General features: G+C 35.7%; 1 protein-coding gene across 1 annotated transcript; it reads right to left on the bottom strand.

Moving 5' to 3' along the window:
- Positions 1-53: 53 nt before the first annotated feature.
- Positions 54-15246, bottom strand: LOC113082813 (AP-4 complex subunit epsilon-1-like). Its single transcript, XM_026254246.1, has 21 exons — positions 14985-15246; positions 14288-14359; positions 13791-13914; positions 12561-12634; positions 12361-12482; positions 11479-11638; positions 11083-11249; positions 10924-10997; positions 10173-10295; positions 9983-10092; positions 8762-8901; positions 8548-8660; positions 8340-8458; positions 5126-5422; positions 4326-4437; positions 3617-3755; positions 2641-2881; positions 1961-2500; positions 1700-1890; positions 517-677; positions 54-388 (listed from the first exon to the last, which is right to left on the bottom strand). Exons 1-21 carry the CDS (start codon positions 15111-15113, stop codon positions 228-230), a joined length of 3369 nt encoding a protein of 1122 aa, XP_026110031.1. The 5' UTR covers positions 15114-15246; the 3' UTR covers positions 54-227.
- Between the last annotated feature and the right edge of the window lie 47 nt (positions 15247-15293).

The following is a 15293-nucleotide window of genomic DNA, read 5'->3' as shown; positions in this document are numbered from 1 at the left end:
CAAAAACGAATATACATAACATGACAGACGAAACCACAAATGTTTAAAATCAATAAATACTTTTTACTGTATATAAGTGTGACACAATGCATCTCAGTTACTGTGTACAAAAAATATATCTCATTGATATTATTTGTCGGGGAAATAAGACCAGCAGTGCACAGGTACTGCTGTCAAACAGACACTGCATGAAATCGTTTTGTCAAGGAGCTTTCCCGGAAGTTTCTTCAGCGGTGTGCAAGCGCTCTCTGGCAGTGGTACAGGATGCAGTCTGGGAGAGCAGGATGAGGAGAGCGCAGCCACATGACCAGAGCAGCGCCGCTCACTCTGCAGTGCAGGAGACAGGGGGCGCCACTGAGCAGCCGACATGCTACGATCCCCTCGGAGCCTGAAACAACGACACACCACTGATTGACTGCTTCTCTAAATAGTGTGTCAATTATAGTCAGTAATGCTGCATGCTTGAAATGGATCGTAACATGACTGCAAATCGCAGTGAACTGAAATATGTTTTACCGATGATGTCCACAACATGAAGCTGTAGGGCGTCTTTGAGAGCGTTCAGGGTGGTTCTGAGCGGGTCACCGGCATCCGTGAGCAGTTTCAGATTCTGTTTGACGTCATGAGACAGAGACAGCCAGAGTTTCCCGTATTCCTCTGTGGTTAAAACCAAAGGCCTGTGTGTGACAGAGAGAAATGAGTTCATTAAAAGAAGTCTCATAAAGTCAAAAAGCTTGCAACAAAAATTGGTTTGAAGTCATCTGTTGGTGTTTATGTTTCACTTTAATTTTATATTCAGTTAGAAACTTTATTAGAAAATTAGAAACTGGAACCTGAAATCGGGTTGCACTGACCTTCAGAAGATTATTTGGGATAATTTAGGAGCTCATTTTTAGTCAATCCTGCAAGAAAGATTTTTCAGGCTTGGAGATGGGATAAAAATGAGCTCCTAAAACTAAAACTGATAATAAAGTCTTCAAACAGTGGTACAAGAGGATGTGGTGCTGGTTCAAGAGTCACTCACAATTTATCTGTCCATAAATCCTATACAAATTTGACTTAAGATATTTCCCAACACTTCAGCATGTTATTCTTATTATTACGTTTGATGTGGTTAGAAATTGGTAAAATGTGCTTGGAAAAACCTTAAGTATCCAGATGAAAATTAGTTCCCAATTCTCAATGGGAAAGTGCCCAAGCAACATTGTTTAAAAAAGTTGCCTGGCAAAATTGCTCCAAAATTTGCCCCATGTATCATCAGCTTTATACCTTAACCCATCCTTAAACCTACCCATACCAACAAACCGGACCCTAAATTTACCCGTACCCCACCTCAACAGCAGCAGAAGGGTTTTGCAACACAATATGAACACAATAAATTAATTGTGAATATTTTTTTAAAGTATGTTTATATATAAATACACACACATTCAGTACACACATTTTTTAAAACATTTACATGTATAAACATACATATTATTATATTTTATATTATAATTATATTAAATATATAAACAACCTATTTTTCTTAAATATACACATGCATGTGTTTCTATTTATATAAACATAATAAATATGCACAGTACACCCTTACATATTAAGTAAACAAAAGCGTTTATTTTGGGTGCGATTGATCGTTTGACAGCACTGAAGAAACCTAATGTACAGTAGTTTTGATGCAGTGTCAGACACACATTACCTGATGAAGTCTGCTGTGGACAGTGTCCCAGAGAAAGGGAGTGTGTTTGTGTGTCCTGGTTGTGTTTGATAAGAGACGGTCCCGGTAAAGGATACGTTAGTGTGAGGGTCGTCCATCAGCAGAGCATAATGACACACAGATGTACTCCTGGCCTCCAGACAGTCCACGATGTTTCCTCTCAAACTCGCCGTCTAAGACAGAAGAGGTCCCATTTTATTTTATTGCATAATATTATTAAAATATTTTCGGACCAGTACACACCTTCAGCTCCTCACAGGTCAGCTGCACCGCAACGTCTTTTATTACAGTTTCCGTGCAGTTGGATATGAAGATCAGAAGCAGCAAAGCTTCATCTCTGAACAGACGGCAGGAGGACAGAGACAGGCTGGGGTCAGAGGTCAGGCTGATGACATCAGAGTGAGGTAGGTCTTTGAGGTCAGCGGGTAAAAGCGCGGTCAGATCTGAAGACTCAGATGGAGGATGTTTGTCTTGGATTGTACTGGGCCGCACTATAACCATATCACCACCAAATATCTGAGATGTGTTTGCGTGTTTGTCTTCTTTAGTATCTTTGTTCTGAGAAAGGCCATTGGCTGTGGTGGATTTGGGGGTGTGGTCAAAAGCAGATTTGGACGTGGCTGGCTCCTCCTCCAGGAAACTGCCATACAGGAAGATATCGGTTGTGTGATGTGATGAGCGACAGGAGGAGCCGGAAGACTTCTCGCTGGTGCCTGATGATGATGACTCGTGTGGGCGGGGCTTTTTTCTAAAGCGAGGGGGCGGGGCTTCGGATCTCCCCAACTGAGAGGAATCAGAATAATTGGCATTTACACAAATGCAATGCATGCGGTTTGAGTGAGTGGATATTTTGTGCCAGCATTACAAGATGATAAGATAAACACACTATTAACATAAATAGTGAAATAAAATAATTTTCTCACCAGAGACACAGAGCTCCCGACTCCCAAACCAACAAACAAAGAGGAAGCCAGCTGCTGTTTGTCCTGGTTTCGCGTGGAGAGCTCCGGCCGTGGCTCTGTTCTCTCTGCTGCCTCCTGTTGGACGGGGGGCTGAACTGCAGCACTGGGTTCATCCACCAGAGGGGCTGTTGCTTCTTTTTGTGGAAGATACCCATCTTTCCCCCAAACTCTCTTTACACCCTCCAGAATCAGAGTGCTGGAGCTGAAATGATACACAAAGTTAATAAACAAACATATCATACAGGTGCATCTCAAAAATTCTGAATATTGAGAAAAAGTTCTTTTTTCCCGTAAAATTTCAAAAAGTGAAATTTTCATATATTCCAGATTCGTTACATGTAAAGTAAACATTTCAAAAGATATTTCGTTTTAATTTTGATGATTAGAGCTTACAGCTCATGAAAGTAAAAAATCCAGTCTCTCACTGACAAGCTAAATCGCACGATAAATCGCATGCAATATTTAATGTGCATCTTGTCAGAAAAGTCGGTTCTGAAATCATTGGTAAATCTCCATCACCTGCGCGCTTTCACATGCAGCAGCATTTACTACACAGAGCCGTCGTTCACTGACAAGCTGCGCAAAACATGCACAAAATATGATTGTGTTTTTGCGCAGCTTGTCAGTGAATGACGGCTCTGTGTAGTAAATGCTGCTGCATGTGAAAGCAAGTCATTTATTTGAAATCTTTTGAAACATAAATGTCTTAAATGCCCCTTGTTATTCCATTTAAAGTAAATGTATGCATTTAGCGAACGCTTTTATCCAAAGCAACTTACAGTGCATTCAGGCTAACAATTTTTACCTCTCATGTGTTCCTGGGGAATCGAACCCCCAACCTAGCGCTTGATAAGCGCAGTGCTCTACTAATTGAGCTACAGGAACACATGTTTGAGCTGTTGTGTACAACCAAAGACAGCATGCTATAGATACTCACCCTGCCTTCTGCGAGAGTTCAGTGCTGTTTCCTGAGAGTCCTGAACTGACAGACAGTAGTGTGGGAGATTGTCTGTCAGTGATGCTACATGATGATAAACTTACAGGCAGAGAAAAACTGTACGGCTCCAGATTCAATGCTACAAAAATCATAAACAGTTTGGAATGAAATGAGGGCGAGCAAATGACGACAAATATTCATTTTTGGTGAAATACTCAGGGCTAAGGGCAGGATACATATATGGACCACAAAACCAGTCATAAGGTTGATGTTTTGAAGCTGAGATTTGTACATCATCTAAAAGTTGAATAAATAAGCTTATGATCTGACAATATTTGGCAAAATCTTGAATCTGAGAGTGCAAAAAAAAAATCTGAATATTGAGAATATCAGCTTTAAAGTTGTCCAAATGAATCCTTAGCAATGCATTTTACTAATCAAAAATTAAGTTTTGATATATTTACGGTAGGAAATTTACAAAATATCTTTATGGAACATGATCGTTATTTAATAACCTAATGATTTTTGGCATAAAAGAAAAATTAATAATTTTGACCCATGTAACGTATTGTAAGCTATTTCTATAAATATATCAGTGCTACTTAAAACTGGTTTTGTGCTCCAGGGTCACATATATGTGGTAAACTATAGAGTTTCCTGTAGTATAAATGACATCAAGCATTGTGATGAGGGTGAATGATGGCTGTACCTCTGTCCTCACACAGCTCTTCCTGTCTCTGATGAGGGGGTTTATATGGTGCGGCTCCTGCAGCCAAAGCCTCAGACACAAACCCGTCCAGAAATGACAGAGAAGAATCAACCTGGGAAGAAAATACACATACTACAGCAGCTAGTTTGAATCTTTGGGGAATTTGGAGCATTTTTACACAGACGTTCAGAAGATGTTTCACTTCGTTGAATGCTCAAAACATGCCTTGTAAACAAAACCTGCTTGTTCTCACTTACACTAAAAGATTGGGATCAATGAAAATATTTTCCAAGGAAATTAATCAAAAGTAAATAACATTTAAAATTTTATGAAATATAAATTTCAGTTTATATACTTTATTATAGTCAAATCAGTATATCAGAATGATTTCTGAAGGATCACGTGACCCTGAAGACTAGAGTAACTATGCTGAAAATTCAGCTTTACATCACAGGAATAAATTACATTTTAAAATATATTTAAATAGAAAACAGGTATTTTAAATTGTAACAATATTTCACAGTATAAATGTATTTTTACTCCATAAATGCAGCCTTGGTGAGCAGAAGAGACTTCTTTCAAACAAATCTTATCGTTTATAAAAATGTAACACCTCCAAATAACGTTTTTTTTTTTCATCTTAAATTCTCTAAATCTGGAAAATATTCTTAAAAGGTACACTATGTTACTATTTTTGATCAAAATGTATAAAATTGATATAATGAGTTGTGTGTATTTACCTCATGTAGCTTTAATCAAAATAACTTGTCATAATAGGGAGGAACAGTCAGGCTTGCTACCTCTATGGCGTCCCATGGTGCTCCGCGGGGCAGGACCCACTCATGGAGCTGAGAGTCCTGGCTGAGGTGCAGCAGCTCCTGGGCCTGCTGACGGAGCACCGTGTCCTGGGAGGATGAAAGCCTCTCAGCCAGGTGCAGAATCAAATCTGTCTGGCCCTCTGGGATCTTGGTGAGCGCAGAGAGAATCCAGACCCGTGTCTCCGAGCTCACACTTCTCTGATCCAGCAGCTGCGTCAGGAGCCGGATGACTTCGCGCCGGTCCACCGACCCTTGGAGGTGAGCGTATTCTCCAAGCACCTGAGCACGCAACAAACATCAGCTCCGAGTTTCCAGAAGAACATCATCATTTCATGTCAATAGCAGTTTATTCCACTAGATTTTGATGTTAGCGTGTTTCTAAGCTAATGTCTCAGAACTCTAATAGGCATGAAAAAGCACCACACACAGGGCCTTTTTTATAATTTTTAATCAATAAGTATCCAATTTACATTTCTATAACAGTTTTAAAAGGATTAAAGAGTTACCCATGTTTTTTACTACCAGTGCTGGATTTTATTTTAGTTTAAATGATAAAAAAAAACATTAAGTTATGCTTTTACCCTTGTGCTGCATTAGGGACATTTTTGCAGTTTAATTCCTTTGACCATTGTGGAATGCATTTCAATGCAAATGGTATGTAATTTGGCAAAATTGTGACTTTTTGGATAAATGTAAAAAATTTGATCCCATTTTGCAAAATATGTGAAATATGTAAAATATATATGAAACCGTTACACTCCGCACCATAATGACCAAAAATGGCCCATTGAAACCCATTAAAATGTCGTTTAAAGCCGGGGACGTCATTAATATATGAATCATAATTTATGTTGAAACATCCTTTAATTTTGAAGCAAAAACATTATATTTGCACTATATAGTGTATTCTACCAGATTGCGTCACTACATAGATATTCCCTATGGGTGGAAATGCACGTTACTTTCCTGGTGTCCACACCACTGACACACACACACACACACACGCACACAGACACACAGAGTGAGAGAAGACAGAAAGTGTAAAACCTTCTATAACCTTCAGGATATTGTGATTTGTCACTAGCCTAAACACCATGTATTATATTTAAGCCCTACACACACACACACACACTTTGGTCAACGCAGACACACATTGCTATCAGACATCCACTCACACTCAGAAACATCTTTTGAGATTATTGAGCCATTTAAATGCTTCATAACAGTCAATAGTGCCCCTAGTGGACAACAGGAAAATAACGTGCATGTCCACCCATAGGGAATATCTATGTAGTGAGCAATCTGGTGCAAAACAGTAAAAAGTAAATATTTTACCCCAAGGCTTGGTAATGACAGGGTATTTGAATAGAAATTATGATTTTATGATATTATGACAGTGGGTTCAAAAACTGATATTTTAATGGGTTCAAATAGGACCAAATTTGTCCTTACAAAAAAAAAAAAAATCTTACATAGCACAAAAAATCTAAATGCACCAAAAATAATGTTGCTGCTAATCTTTGACATAAAGTTTTTCATTGCATTTAGTGTATGGAAAATAATAAAATTTTTGTGTTTTTTCCTCTTATGCAAATTGATGGTATCGCCACCAAAACTGGTATTTAAAGAGTCCAAATCCTGAAAATAAAGAAATATTTGGTAGTTATGATGAGGACTGATGCTGGTTAAAAGATTTAACTTAGTAAAAGTTGAAAATAATAATAATATATAATATTTTAGGTAGGGGTGCTCCGATCACGATCGGCCGATCGTTAATGCGCATCTCGTCAGTAAAGCCGGTTTTCTAATCAGCCGTTAATTCCATCAGGTGTGTGATTTCACATAGAGCAGCTGTTACTACACAGAGCCGTTGTTAACTGAGAAGATGGGCCAATAAACGCTGAAAATTAACGTGATTTGCGCATCTTCTCTATTAACAACGGCTCTGTGTAGTAACAGCTGCTCTATGAGAAATCACGCACCTGATGGAATTAACGGCTGATTAGAAAACCGGCTTTACTGACGAGATGCGCATAACGATCGGCCGATCGTGAACGGAGCACCCCTAATTTTAGGCAGTGTTTAATATGTGACCATTTTTGGTCATTAACATGCTGAGTGTGATTTTTTAAATCTGAAATAACACAAAATCTTTAAATGCACCAGAAATAATGTTGCCGCTAATCTTTGACATATTCAAGACTGTGATAATCCAAAGCTAAAGTTTTCTCTTTGCATTTAGTGTATGGAAAATAAAAACATTTTTTTGTGTTTTTTCCTCTTATACAAATTGATGTTATCGCCACCAAAACTGGTATTTAAATGGTTAAAATCCTGAAATTAAATAAATATTTGGTAGTTATGATGAGGACTGATGCTGGCTAAAAGATTTAACTCGGTAAAAGTGGAAAATAATAATAATATATAATATTTTAGGCAATGTTTAATGTGTGACCATATTTGGTCATTAATGCACTCAACGTCGTAAAATATATAATGCAGCACAAGGGTTAAATATATTATATTAACTATATAAATATCTAATATATAAGATTAAATATTAAGTAAATGGTTAATAAATAATTTAATAATCGAATAAAATTCATGTATTTAATTTTAAAATTAAACAGCAATTATATAATGCTCAGTTGGTTCTTAAAAGACAATTCATATTCAGAAAATTTTGGATGAAAACACAAAAACAAACGCCATTGAGCTGAATAATGACACGATTGTCTTCTGTAGTGCTGCTTTACAGCTCAAGTTGAAATTGTTTCAAGACTGAATAAAGATTTTGCAAAAAATCACGCTATTATTTTCCTGTTTATTACTGTGAAAAAGCTTGTAACTGCATTAAGCACTTTATGAAAAATGTGACGTGAATTGGCTTAATAAAACAATAAATGTGTCCTAACTGATAAGTAATAAATACAAAAAGGCTTTGTGAGTAAATAAAATGCCAACTGATATTGAACTGCAAATGGTAAAATCCATCTACTGAAGAAAACCCCTGTGGTAACTTGCAAGTCTTCATTTTTTTCTCAATTTATCAGTTTTTTTTTTTTTTATTAATTTTGAAGCCTGTCAATAGAATTTCAATCAGCCTTAAAGTAGAATTTTTTTGTGAACCATCAAAACTGTGCTGTGCATCAACTGTGTGTACGTGTGTGTATATATATATATATGTAGTACAGACCCAGCTCATGACCTGTAAGAAGCACTGGGGCAGATGAGAAGTGTGTCCCTTCAGCACAGTCAGATACGACTCGACAGCATAAAGCCGTAACTGATCATCTTCCTCTTTAGACTCCGAGCCTGAGACGAAACCACACACAAAAAACATGAGAAATATTAAATAAAACACCTTCTACTACAGTTTCCAGTTGTCTATACTTCTGGTTTACCCTCTGCCAGCAGTCGCAGGAAGTTGTTTGGGACGTCTTGTTGTAGCAAATCTCCACCGATGGAAAAAACACAATTCATCGTCTGAATGAACCACGAGTTATCTGGAGCAAACGTAAGGGTTAATATAGGAACATAACAACTGACATTCAGCGAACATTTGCTCCTTTCATTGGAAATCGTGTATTCATAAACTCTGCTTTATTAAAAGGATATTTTTCAGCAAGCTCTGAGACTTTCCCAACCAGATGGATGATGGTGTGCTCGTCGTTGCAACCGCGCAGGAAGTCCAGCATCTTCTCAACGATCACGGTCACATTCTGAGCGTTTGTGATCCTGAACAGCAACTCAAGAGTCTAGAAGAGAGAAGAGATGAACACAAGATGCCTGATTTGATCAACATCTTCGTTCATCTTCTGAAAACAAATGAAGATATATTTGATGAAATCTGAGAGCTTTCTGACCCTCTATTGACAGCAATGTAATTAACACGATCAAGGCTCAGAAACGTAGCAAGTACATCATTAAAATAATCCATGTGACATCAGGAGTTCAACAGTAATTTTACGAAGCTATGAGAATACTTTCTGTGCACAAAGAAAACATAAATAAAGATTTTATTCAACAATTTGTCTCCCTGGTGCCATTTTGAGAGCATCACATACCTAAATAATGTATGTATGGATATACTTTGTTTCCGTTCAGATCAAAGCTTAAACAACAAACAATGTATCCACATAAATACGTTATTTGCATATGTGATGCTCTCAATATGGGGAAAAGACGAACTATTAAATAAAAGCATTATTTCAGTTTTCTTTGCGCACAAAAATTATTTGTGCAGTTTCGTAAAATTATGGTTGAACCTCTGATGTCACATGGATTATTTTAACAATCTCCTTGCTACGTTTCTGAGCCTTGATCGTGTTAATTACATTGTTCTCTATGGAAGGTCAGAAAGCTCTCGGATTTCATCAAATATATTTTAATTTGTGTTTTGAAGATGAACGGAGGTCTCACGGGTTTGGAACGACATGAGGGTGAGAAATTACTATGTGAGTGAACTATGCTTTTAAATCAATTATTGCGCTAATTTATATTATTTATGGAAGCATCACATTTGTTTACAAATTTAGGATGTTTGATTTTCTTTTTGCTTTCATTGTTGTTACCACAAAGGAATATTTTTGAATTTAAAATATATATTTTTTTTTTATTTAAAATAAAATAAAGTCGAAATTATGACACAAAATTCATAAATATGATTTAAAAAAATCACTTATGAGATGATTTATGAAAAAAAATCATTATCATGACAAAAAGTTTACTATTATATTCTCATAACAATAATTTAAGTTTAAATGATGTCCTTAAAAGTGTAAAAATCATGGATTTTTCTCACAATTATGCTAACTTTAGGTGTGGTTTGTTCATTACCTCTCTCTTAATAGTGAAATCTGAGTGATCCAAACACTCAATGATGGTCATCTGATGCTGCAGGGCGAGTTTAGCATCGTGCTGCACGACATACGTCAAAGCTTTCAAACCTGGGCAATGCACCAATATATGAGCAGTTAAAGTGAGTTCAGGTTAACTAAATAGTGAAAACCAAAAGCAGGACTTTTACCAAGATATTTGAGGTTGATCTTCGGAGACAGAACAAAATTCCCAATGCATCTCGCGGCTTTTTCCAGCAGCTCAACTTTGGGGTGTATGGTGTAGACAGCCTTCACACACTCATACAGGATTGCTGAAACAGACATTATGTGTTATTTGTGTACATTTTGCTGACAAATTATTATTCACTCCATTAGAAGAGACGATTTATGATGATTACATATTCTTACTTTAAAAAGAGGAAATGAAACAAACATTCTGCATAGTGGTTATCTTAACAATTAGTATTGTAACTAGATACCAAATCTATTAAGGATCGTTTTCGTAATTCGAAATTAAGCTAAAAATAAAATAAAAGAAGTAGATCAAAATTTAAATACTTAAAATCAGAAATATTTTTCTTTTTAACTACCTGAAAAAAAAAGGAAAAAAAAACATTTATTGAAGTGCTAAATTACTTAAAACGTAAAAACAAACTAAATAAAAAAGCATAAATAAAATAATAAAACAAATAAACTTAAAAGTTATGCATTTCATAATGCTATATAATAACATTAGTAATAGATAAAAAATGTAAACCTAAATTACAATACCTTAAGTTTAGTTGTACTAAATTACTAAATCCTAATTAATACATTTAAAAATAAACAAAAGCAACACAGAAATATAAAAAACAAAACCGTTGAAAGACACATTATGGAATAGATTAATTAATTTTGAACACAAATTGACATTTGGTCCATTAAAAAAGATGATTTCACCGTAAGTGATGTTGTGGTTCATTTCTGCTCTGCGCAGAGACTCGTCCAGGACTTCATACATCAGCTCGCTGGTGCTGAAAAATCAACACTTTTTCATTCAACTATGTACTTTTTAGTGCATAATGTAAGTATACACATATGAACGTGGGCTCTCGGTACCTTTGGTCCTCTTTCCCGAGCAGCGAGAGGATCCTGAGCAGCTGGATCTGCAGCCACGGCGCAGGAACACTGTGATAGTTAAAATCCACCGGGAGTTTCCCACCCAGCACCTGCTTCAGGATGGTGACGAAACTACCCGTCAGGTCCTTATAGCTGTCCGGACTCTCCTGATGAAGACAAAAACATCAGAGGTCACCGGCAAGCCACTTACTGTAAGATGGGACAAAATCACAGCCAATCAGAATGTGTTTAATGTTTAATATAAAGCTGGTTGTAGATGTTACAGTTAAGGATAGGACAAAAACTGTCTGTATTATAATGTAAAAGATGGCTCGCTTTCATAATACGAAGCCACCCGTCATGATTCAAAGAGCATGCTGGATGTTGGAGACTGACCCTGATCAGCTGTAGGTAAATATGTAAGGAAGAAGCCATGACACCCGGATCTCTGTCACTCAGGGCCTTTCGAAACTTGCCATGAATGTGCTGGACTTGATTTGGAGCTATGAGATAAAACTTATACAACGCCAGGACGGCTTTCCTCCGAATAATCTCCCTTAGACATGAAAGAAAGACAACAATAGGAGTTATTATTAGACTGATAATCAAATTGACCAATAAACAAATGGTTTTTGCTAATATTTATGCTTTTCTCAACCGGATAACTGGTCATTGATTCATTAATAAAGTAACTTCTGTTAAATCTGGTTCAATGCATGTATTTGCATTCAACAGGCAACAGTGGTGTTCTCGTATATATTAAATTTGTATTTTTTCATATTAAACAATATTTTAAAAAGAACATATACTTATATAAAATGTTTTATTAATGTTATTTACAAATAAAGCAAAAATGGTGGTTATTGGACACTAGCTAAAGTTAACTAAAACTATTATATATATATATATTTTTTTTTTTTTTTTTTTTTTTTTTTTTACTGAAATATTGCTGGAATAAAATCAAACATAAATATTATGTGAAAGCTAAAAGTTGAATTAAAGCCAAAGCATTAAATTACTAAAAACCAACATAAAACTAAATAAAGCTATATAGAAATATAGCAAGAAGCTATATTAAAATACCACAACACAATTACTAAAACTTCAACAAAAATGTATATCATAGTTTAAAAGTAAAAAAAGTTATTTCAAAATATAACTTGACGCTACAATATTAAATAACTAATAACCAAACAACACTGGCTTTTGGATATCTTGGAGTGTTGAGTATCTCTGTGATGTGTGTGTATTGTGGAGGAGGACGTCTCTCTGGCTTACTTCGGATGTGACAGCTTGTCTTCTACCAGAGGAAGGACAGCAGGTATCATGTCTTTGGGAAACACCTGAGCTACAACAGTCAACGCCATGCACGCTTCGATGAGGTTAGTGCTCTGAAGATCCTGTCACACAAGCACGAGACGCTCAGACACACATTTAACATAACCCGGCCAATTAAAGATAATAAGAACCAAACTCACTTTTAATACTGTGTTTACCAGCAGCAGCAACAATTCATGGCCTTCATTAAGGAAAAGAGACACTGCAAGGTACCCTAAAGTAAAATTTAAGAGATTCAAAGATTAAAAGCATACACATTCAGAAGCCATAATTAACTCTAATTATTAATTTTTTAATGAAGAATCTCTAAATGGAGTTCTGGAGTTAAATAAATAAATACTGTAGATTTTTTGCATAATTTATTTGTTTTAATATAGACACAAATAACTGTAGATTTGTAGAATTGAATATTTTCTGTAATCAAATATGTTTATCAAACTTATCAGAATTATCAGAACACTAGTATTTTCACCAGATAAAAATGGTTTTAATCAGTTATTTCTATGTTTTGCTGTAGTGTGTTAGCAGGAAATATAAGTTTACATTTCCAAACATTATTTTTGCCATTAATTGTAATAATGCAGTGAGATCTTTTTTTGCACAAGGAGTCTGACAGCAGCCAGTTCTCTACACAGATGTGATCTGATCATCATCAGTCTGTCTGGAATAACCTGAAGAAACAGAACAAACTGAGACAGACTCAATCCAGATGATCTGTGACAATGTCTCCAAAATGCTAAGAGAAACCTACCTGTAAAGTTACAACATTGTGCAAAGTTTTAGCCACTTTTAGACAATAAAAATATCACTGGATTATTTCAATTAATGGCAAAATGAATGAAAATAATGATTGTTATAATGTATTACACACAAAATATTTTCATTATTAAATGCATTTTATTTATAATTTGTACATTTCTCATTGAGACTAATTTTGGAGCTTGTATAAAGTGTACTGTGCATGTGTTCTTGGGAGTGAATTGTGACCCTGGACCACAAAATCAGTGTAAAAAAAATTTAAATTGAGCTTTTACATCATCCGAAAGTTGAATAAATAAGCTTTTCATTGATGTATGGTCGATTAGGACAATATTTGTCTGAGATACAACTATTTGAAAATCTGGAATATGAGGCTGCAAAAAAAAAAAAACTAAATACTTAGAAAATCACCTTTAGATTTGTCCATATTAATTCTTAGCAATGCATATTACTAATCAAAATGAAATTTGTATATGTTTACAGTAGGAAATTTACAAACTATCTTCATGGAACATGATCTTTACTTAATATCCTAATGATTTTTGGAAAATCAAAGAAAAATCTATAAGAAAATAAATTTGAAAAAAAGTGGGAATGCGGTGTAAACGTACCGACTCTCTTCTCCAGCACACCACCCTGCTGGGCCAGTTTGATGGCGTGAATGTAGGTGAAGGAAGCGTCGTAGCCCAGCATCTCACAGTACATGGCTCGCACCATGATCTCTCTCATCTGCTTCTGTAATACACACACTGAAGTTGAACGTACCAGGAAGTCCTTTGTACCAGCGGCCATTAGAAGGTTTAATGTGTTATGAATATTCTATATTTACTTCTGTTATTGAATATTCTGTACTGAATATGCATCTGTTACTGAATATTCTATATAGGTATTATTATTTATTTTTGGTTGTTGTTGTTTAACTGTAGATTGGTTGGAAGTAATTTGTTCTGTTAAATGTGGTGTCTGAGTGTTAAGCTGCCGTGACAATATAATTTCCTGCAAAGGGAAATTATAAAGTGATAAAGTATCAACAAACAACAAACAAACAGCAATAACCAGCTTCTGAATCTCTGAGTGTCGTGATGATGGTAACGTCTGTACCGCTCACCATGCTGGTGTTTGGAGAAGAAACCTGCTCTTTCATGGCACACAGCTCCTGTTTGATGAGGTTCTCCTCCTCCTGCAAAGGCAAATCAAATCAGATCATGCTTAAAAATCAAGGAGCACAGCATTGCATTTTAATATTTGTTTGCTATGACCTTGATAGTGTTCATTTGTATGATATTGTATTTAATTATTATTATTAGAAGTAGCTGTAATATTTTGAATTTGTAAGTGGCCACCTTTTTGCTGTTCACTTTTAAATGTTTAGTATTTTTGTTACTGAATATTTAGAATTATTATTTACTATTATATTATTACTATTAGGCATACACATACGAACACATACGAACACACACACACACACACACACACACACACACACACACCTACAGTATATATAAATATATTGCACTGTTTATTTATTTTAATGTTGTAAATGGTCACCTTTTTCTGTATATGTGTGTATATGTGTGTGTGTGTCTACACAAGTATAAGAAAATATGAAATAAACAATATACCTATTCCGTGTAATCAATTATCCTGAAATCCTGACATTAGAAACATAAGACTGTATACTTTCCAGACAAAGTACTGATTGCTACACTGAACCCGACACCTTATAAAGCATTTGACTTGTAAACATATATATGTATGCGTATGCCTGCGATGCTATTTTATTAACAAACAAATGTTTAACTCACATGTTTGGATGTCAGTTCTGTGATGCTCTTGACGAGTTGTCTTAATCTGTTGGTGATTTTCGCAGCTCCAGTTTGAGAATCAAACAAACCCGGCAGAGCTGTGAGAGTTTTCTCCACAACATCACTCATTTCAGCACGACAACACAGACAACCAGATTATCAGACCATACATAAAGACGAGGGCACTACAGCAGGAGAAATACCTCTACAACACCTGTACTACAGTCAAAACACACAGTGTGAGACACAAACCATCATGTGACGTGAGTTTTTCACCGCCTACAGGAAGTACGCTGCTGTTTTCATAAT

This window comes from Carassius auratus, unplaced genomic scaffold (genome assembly GCF_003368295.1).
Source record: "Carassius auratus strain Wakin unplaced genomic scaffold, ASM336829v1 scaf_tig00036835, whole genome shotgun sequence".
Lineage (NCBI taxonomy): Eukaryota > Metazoa > Chordata > Actinopteri > Cypriniformes > Cyprinidae > Carassius > Carassius auratus.
This window is presented reverse-complemented; position numbering and strand designations above follow the sequence as displayed.